At 33.9% G+C, this 8481-nt stretch overlaps 1 protein-coding gene across 1 annotated transcript in view; it reads right to left on the reverse strand.

The window, feature by feature from the left end:
• Window positions 1-1473: 1473 nt before the first annotated feature.
• The window catches only part of ASIC5 (acid sensing (proton gated) ion channel family member 5), a 55950-nt gene continuing 48942 nt past the window's right edge, over window positions 1474-8481 (reverse strand). Inside the window, exons 7-9 of the mRNA XM_012645257.1 lie at window positions 7553-7783; window positions 3032-3123; window positions 1474-1664 (exon numbers count right to left, since the gene is read on the reverse strand). Coding sequence (XP_012500711.1) covers window positions 1474-1664; window positions 3032-3123; window positions 7553-7783 — 514 coding nt within the window. The remainder of the gene's footprint in view (window positions 1665-3031; window positions 3124-7552; window positions 7784-8481) is intronic.

Below are 8481 nucleotides of genomic sequence, written 5' to 3' on the forward strand. Positions count from 1 at the left end.
AGGATTCCAGTCAACAGTAGGCTATTGAGAAGTCAATAGTTATACGTGAATTTTCAGCCATTGGGGGGTCAGCATCCCTAACTCCCGTATTGTTCAAGGGTCTTTTTATATATATTTGTCATTTTCATAGTATAGGAATATTGGAAAATAAATTAGTGAGCTATATGAAACACTGAATATTTTTTATCATACAAGCTTCATCAAGTCCAAAAAGTAGGAAAGTCCTCTCAATTAATATATTCTGCTACTCGACCCATTTTATGTGAGACCCATAACAAAATTTGCAGAGATTTTCTATGAAACAATGAAAATACAAAATTGTTTAAAATTGTTCAATATGTTGAAAAAAAGGGAAAGAATAGTATTTCCTTGGTTTAGTTTAGGATTGATATTTGTGTAAGTAGAAGAATTGCAATGTAGGAAGTGAGAAGGTGCATGCCATATCTCTGTGGGAGACTTTCTCTGCAGTATTTACCCAAGATAGGGATTTCTGAGTCATGAGATATACATATTTCTAATTTGACTACCACCAGATTGCACTGGCCTCATTCCCAAGGCACTAGCACTTGCTTACCATTAAGCTTAAAGACAACATTTCAGGATTTTCCCAACTTATTTTCATGGTGTCTAGAAAAAAATGCAATACTACAGAGAATGAATTAGAGGTTAGAAGTCTTTGACTTGATTATGATTTCTTAACTATGTTTAAGAAGGCTTCTGAACATTTCACCACTGATTGAATATTCTGAGCAGTTGAAAGTAGGTCTATAGCCTCAGGGGTAAGGAGAACACTGAAACTCTAGAATTTCTTCTCTAGATTAAGTAAGTAAATAGAAGTACTTGGGGAAAAAATGACAAAATGTCATGTACATTCAATAAACTACAGATTTAATCTTATTTTCAATTAGATTTATTTTAAGTATATACCTATGTAGGAAATATACATTTCTGCCCCTCCAAAAGTAATTTACAATAGAACACTTCAAGTAAAAGAAAAAAAATGTTGAATCTTAGTGAAAATGAAAATTCTCAAAAACTTTATAAGGTATAGATCATACACACTACTTCCTGAAGAATTATTTTGTCTTCTCATAGTTTATCACATATAATTTACATATTTAGTCATAAAGAATGTCTTTTTTCCATTATAAAACATTTATTCATTGAAAATAAATTTATGAAATGCTAACTATGTAACCTCTGCTGTTCTAGGTACTGGAAATACAAAGGTGAAATAAATAGTGCCTATTTCTTTTATATGTATAAATAAATATACAGACAGAGAGACACAACCAAGAACAAATAGATAGATGGATAGACAGAAATATTTATAAAGAGACACATGTCTTCACTGGCTTTAATTGAACTCCCAAAACTACAATATAAAGTTACATAACAATGAATTAGTCATGATAAATCCGAAGGTATTGTGAGGAAAAAAGCAAACGCTTTTATTCTATGTGAACATTAACATTAACATTCCTCTATTCTATGTTTATTCCCCAGATGATTCTGAGGTGGAGGAGTCCACTGGATCATTTCAGGTATCTTCACCAAAAAGAAAATGCATATCCAGCAGAAATTGGTCAATATATATTCAATGATTTCTATAATTGTAATTATACTGGCCCCACAAAATAGGCCCAGCTGACCACCAACATTTCCTGTAATAAAACCAATAAAGAAATTGAATGTCATTTTTCCTTAAACAGCAAATTAGACATTATTAGAAGTTAAATTATTTGAAGCTCGTAAGTTAATCATAACTGAGATTATATAAAGATGGTTTCAGTGTATTATTTTAAAATTTGGTATAAATAAAGTTATAGCAATAAGTAATATCTTATAGTAATATTCATGCAAATCATCTCAAAAAGCATAGAGGAAAAAGCAAACAGAAAATCTGTTTCCAAAAATATAACTCAAAGGCTTTGGAGGATGTAAAAGCTTGGTAAATTCATAAAAGATCCTAGATAATTACAAATTCAGGTCCATATGTTACATAAGGAGCAGAAATGCCATCCAGATGGCATTACTGGATGATAATGTTTTCCAGAAAATTAATTTCCAAGCAAGTCCGTGACTTCAAGTGTCTAAATTATTTCTTTTTAAGCATTTATATTTCATTTAATCAAAGTATATTAGCATAGTATTGCCTCATTTTGGATGATTTTAAAATTTATATTTATTTTTATTATTTATGCTTTTTTATTGTGGCAAAATATGTGTAACATAAAATATAACATTTTAACTGTGTTTCAGTGTGCAGTTCTGTAGTGTTAAGTACATTCACATTGTTATGCAACCATTATCTTCACCCATCTCCAGAACTTTTTCCTCTTCCCCATGGAAACTCTGTATGCATTAAACACCAACTCGCCATTCTCTCCTCCTCCCAGCCCCTGGCAATCACCATTCTATTTTCTGTCTTTGAATTTGACCACTCCAGCACTGCTTTTTTAAATAGGTTACATTATTAATCATTACCTCATTGCCCTGGGCCATTCTTAGGATCATGCTATTTTTGTAAAGTGTGATAATGAATATAGGCTTCTCCAAGAGCTTTGGGGAATTTGTATACTTCCTCCCCATTCACAGTCTCGGCTGCTATATCTAACTGCTGTCCCTTTGCCTGACTGTAATGTCCTCTTCTGTCTCTTACATGCCTCCTCTAAGATACAGTGAGATCTAGCAAATCAGCAATTAAGTTTGTTAAGGACTATGTGATAAAGACCAGTGAGCAGACAGTGATTGTAAACTAAATACCTAATTTTGCTTCCTTGGGTTCTTTTCAACCCACTCTGGGGTGGAGCTTTGTGCGGAGATATGAGGTGAGAAACGAGGAGATATTGGTTGACATTCCACCCAGATGCAGGATTGCTGAAACATGCTATAAGATTCACATAGTAGCCGAATGACAAGTATTATTGATTATTTTTCCTTCATAAATAAGCTAAACCTTAAATATGAAAGGGGGAAAAAAACTAAAGAAAAATTTTTAAAAATTGAGGAACAGCTAAATAACACTTACCAAGTAACTCAGACACACTCACTGCTTTTTGCTGCTGGGTTACCTTATAGTTTAAATCACTATAGTTTATTTCGATGTTTACAAGATTTTCACTAGGGATAAAAACAGAGTAACATAGTTCATGATTGTCAGCACTACATTTAACTCCCAGCTGACAAAAGTAATATGCATTTTTTGTTTAAATGTTATTAATTGTTGAATTAGGCACAGAATTAGATTCAATATTAATCACAATTAGCATGATTGAATAAGGTATTTTTGTCATGTTAGTGTTTAGGAGAAAGAATTATCTTTCTCCACCTCATTCCCGAGAAACTAAAAAAGATACATGTAAACATCCACTAAGTAGAATAAAATATTTACAGAAATTTAAAGGTGTTTTTAAGTTTAATTCAAACTCTGGTTCTGTCCTTCATTACTTATGTAACCCACATTGTTTTCCTGAATCTCGGACTCCTCATGAGTAGTCAGAATTTTAGTTGAACTCACAGAGTTGTGGCGAGGAGAAATTAAATAATGTATAGAATCTGGCACAGAAGCTGATGAATATTGAGTGTTCAGTAAATACTAATTATTTCCTCTATGTCGTCAGTGTATATTTGGGCAAAGATTCTGATTCCTTTACATCTTCTAGAAATCTTTATATGTGACCGGAGTGGCTAAACATTATTTTAAAATAGTAGCTCTCTTAAAAATAAAAAAAAAAATTAAAACTTTTAAAAAATAAAATTATAGCTCTTTGTGGGCTCTTGGAAGCTCTCGCTCTCTATCTCCAGCCACGTCTCTTCCTTGAACTTCAATAATATATCCAATTGCCTATTAATATTTCTACTTGGATATCTAACGGGTATTTCAAATTTAGCATAGTCCAAGTCAAACTCTTGCTATTTCCTCAAATTTATAACGTACTATAAAATTTCTCACCCCATAGCCAATCCATCAGGAAACCCTATTTGCCTAACCTTCAAAATGTGTCTGGGCTGCTGCCACCTCCCACCCTATTCAGTGCTACCACCTTTGCCTAGCTCTTCATTATTTCGCACCTGAATTTTTGCAACAGCTTTCTCACCAGTCATTCTGCTTCCAACTGTAATGCACCCCACCTCAACAAATACACACCTTCTGTTCATACAATAACCAAAATATACGCCTGCAACTTGCCACATCATGTCACTCTTCTTCTCAACCCCCATCCCCCCAATCTACGACTTCCCACTATACTGCAAGTAAAACTCCCCCATGGAGCTTTGAGAACCTCTGCATTGGGTCTTTGCCCAAATTTCACCTTCTCAGGAAGGTCTTTCCTGATCATGCCCCACAACCCTGCAAACAACTCTCCCTGGCTCTGGCTTCCTGAGACTGCTTCTCTGCTGCCTTCCCTCCACAGCACTCAGCGCCATTGGACGTGACTAGATATACTTAGGGTCCATCTCCATCCTGGTGGACATAGCACAACAAGACAAGGCTTTTGTCTTGTACACTGAGGTATTCCCAATGCTTTGAATACTCCTCGAATCCTAACACATTGTAGGTGCTCATTATATATTTGTAAAATGGACAAATAAGGGAACAAATTAAAGAGGAAACCAATAAATGAGTGGCTAAATATTCACCTGGGTTATAAGGTGAGGTGGAAACCAACTACCTCATGATTTGCAAATGGCAACAATAATCATCATTAAAAAGGGATCCTATTAACGACGTTTTCTAGAATTACATGGTATTCTTTAATATATCTAAGAAATGTGGCTGTAAATCACTCTCATTATTGTTTACAGTTTTTGAAACCAATATTCCCAAATATACTTAATTTAAAATACAACATTAATGTGTTTACTTAATATCCATTGGTTTAACTCTGGGTAACAGGATAATGTACTATGTTGAAATAGATAATGGGGGGTATGGTAATATTTACATATAATAAAGCAGTTGCCAAAGTGATGGAAATAATAAAGTTGTCTTGGAAGTACAGAAATTCCAGTAATATTTCAATCTTTTTAGCCTCTGTTGTGCTCCTAATTTGCATGTACACTGATAACATTGTTTAATTTCCCAAGCACAACATTCATAATCATTTACAAACATTGTCCATCTGTGTTTTTGAGAGAAGATGAATTACTCCCCCACAAAAATATTGTGATATTTACTCAATTTCTCTCAGGCAGCTGATCTGCCCAGTAATTTGGGTCACACTGAATCTGTGCCTTGTGGTGAGAGTGAAATTGTTTAGGATTTAAGTCCAAGAATGTTTGTTTGTGTCATGAGAGCCATATTATAAAATAAAAACTAAGTTTTTCATTGTGTTACAAAACACTAAAGAAATGCTTTCTGATGCTTGAACATGAATGCTGCCTTAAGGGGAATGAATTAGTTTTGCGCAAAGCAAACAATTTTTATTTCAAAATTTAAGTTAAAATGGAACAATTTAAAAAATTCACTTGTTTTGCTAATGAAATAGGCTTATATACAGCCACAATTTACCCTTATATTCACCTCCTCACTGCCTGTTTGGTCAAGCTAAGCTTCTTATCATTTTGGGGTCCAGGAGCTGTCACCTGGAACTCTGGATCAGCCATTGTGTGGCTTTGATTTCTGCCCCAGGAAGACATACATAGGAATTCATGCTTAAGGCAGAGTTTGCTTCTTTTTAATCTTACTACTGCGAAGATTTTACATCCACTCCTTTGACAAACTGCACTTGTGTTTTCTTATTGTTTTTTTTGTTTTTGTTTTTGTTTTTTTTGAGAAAGAGTCTTACTCTGTTAGCCAGGCTGGAGAGCAATGACCTGATCATAGCCCACTGCAGCCTCCAGCTCCTGGGCTTACGGGATTCTTCTATTGTCTGCTTCAGAGCTCTTAAGTAGCCGGGACTACAGGTGTGCACTACCACACTTGGCTAATTTTTTTTTTATTTAGTTTTTATAGAGGTGAGGTCTCACTGTGTTGCCCAGGCTGGTCTCCAACTCCTGGCCTCAAGTAATCTTCCCACTTCAGCCTCCCAAATGCTGGGATTACACACATGAGCTACCACCCCCAGCTTGCATTTGTATTTTCTGATTCATCACTCTTTGATTTCTGTCCACAAACCAGTTTCTTAATCATATGTGTGACTTCTAACTGCCTCTATCTAGGATTTGGGCAACCTCTGAGTCTAGCCACCTTTGTTTCATCTCCTTACCTTAACTATTCACAACCATGTGAGGTCCCTACCTGTCAATTATGTAATAGGATTAATTGGAGATACATTTATAATAATCTGAGTTTTGGGGAAAAAAAACAGCATTCTTCAGGATCATCTTGTTTTGTACATGGCTTTCTTTTCTGATTCACCAACGTGTCTCCAAAATCATGTCTATGTTCTCTGCATATTAAATAATAATGACATTCAGGAGAGTTTTATCAGCCAAAAGTCATTAAAAGTGCTCTTTTAAGTCATATTTAGATATAACAGGAATGACATTACAAGCAAATCAGTTTCCCACATTAAAATAAAATACAGAGATATCTGTGTTAGAGTCAGAAGTATAAACAAAGACATAATTACAAATTTTGTAGCTCTTCCTTTTTTTATCTGCTAAGTGTTTGAAATCATACCTCCATTAGTTCTGTCTTGATGAAAACACTTTTTCTTTCTGATTTGTAAAGATCACTTTACTGTATAGGCATTTACATGGGGAATATATTTTTTTTAAATTAAATACAAGGCTAAAAGTAGAATCAAAACATACTCTCAAAGTCAGGTACTTGACTGTGCAAATGTAAATCAACTTTAAATTAGTTAATATATTTTTATATTAATAAATATAAGTACAAATACCAATATACTATATTGTTGTTTCATGTTGTAGGCCTAAACATATAAATAAAAAGCAAAGAGAAATATTAAGGTTTTCCTCAATTAGAAAACAAAGAGTTCTTTATGAAATTTGATTGGTAATTACTAAGAGCCAGCATGGTATAGCAGGAAGAGAACTCATTTAATACTCAGTTAATCAGAGGAATTGGAATCACGTTCCTCTGTGGAAAGTCTATGAGGATGAGAGTCAAAGATCTTGGCCACAACTTCCTTCTGTGCTGCTATCTTTGCAGGACAGTTACTTAAAATACAATGTGCTTCCGTTTCCTCATCTGTAACATTAGAATGATAATTTCTGTTTCATCTACCTTATGCAGTTACTAGAAGACTCAAACTATATAATATACTGTTAAGGAATTTTCATATTTTAGAGCATTCATTGATATTAGGCAGAATTATTATTTTCCCCCGTCGGGGCAGTAAAAGTGTGATCATGAGCAAATTCCTCAAGCAAACATCATTTTCCTTTCACACAATTAAAGTAAGTGGTTGAAAGACATGATGTTATCTAATTTAAAAATTCTATGCTATCATTGTTAATTCAATGACAAGCTGTCACCTCCCTTGATTGATAGGAATTTTATTTTCTGAGTCTTTGAGAGTTTTCACTAAAGGAAATATTCACATTTATTACAAGTAATTTACAAGACTAACAAGATTACCTGATATATTTCTGGCTTTTATTCAACTTCTTGGAAAGATATTTCAAAGCTGTTTGACTTGGGAAACTGGAATAAGAAATAGTGGCAGGGTATTCCGTTTCCTCACAAGAAACAGGACAGCTAGAATTATGTGTTCCCACTGTACATAATTCCTTAAGTTCAATGTGGTCTGAAATGAAAATCAGAAGAGGGAATTCAAAGAAGAGGAATATTTCACAATGGGGAAGATAGAGCTTTTTAAAGTTTATAATTTCACTTTCAATGGTAAAAAATTTGGTTCTACCACTGTAGGATGACTATAGTTGACAACAATATATAGCTTCAAATCACTTAAAGGAGGATATTAAATATTTCCACCACAAAGAAACCATAGATGTTTGATATGGTGGGCAAACTAATTACCCCAATATGATCATCATACATTATAAGTATTGAAATATCACTACATACCTCATGAATATGTACAATAACTATTTGTCAATTAAAAAAATAAAAATAATTTTAAAAAGTGGTTTACAAATTCTATCACACTATTAATACTTTCTTAGAAAATGGTGTTTATATGTTACTTTAAATAAAGCAAAGCAGGCAGAATATGGACCATAGGAGTTGTTATCCTGGAATTCATTGAGTCACTGGATTAGGATATTTATTAGAAATAAGAAATTCTCTCCAGGAAGTCTCTGGTTCTGTTTCCGTAAGATATCAGATATATGAACAAGACAAAGATGAAAAGTTGTTTGTGTGATCTTGTGTCACCTTGAGAAAAACTTTCCAACATAATCCTGAAAGCCAACTCCAGTTTAAATTAAACGAACCTTTAGACTTGTCACAACATATAATGATGTGAAATATGTGGCTGGGTGTCTAAAATCTCTTATTTCTATGGACCCAGTAACTTCTAAATCAGCCACTGAGGTCCTCTGTCT

Source organism: Propithecus coquereli, unplaced genomic scaffold (genome assembly GCF_000956105.1).
Source record: "Propithecus coquereli isolate 6110/MARCELLA unplaced genomic scaffold, Pcoq_1.0 Scaffold228, whole genome shotgun sequence".
NCBI classification, from domain to species: Eukaryota; Metazoa; Chordata; class Mammalia; order Primates; family Indriidae; genus Propithecus; species Propithecus coquereli.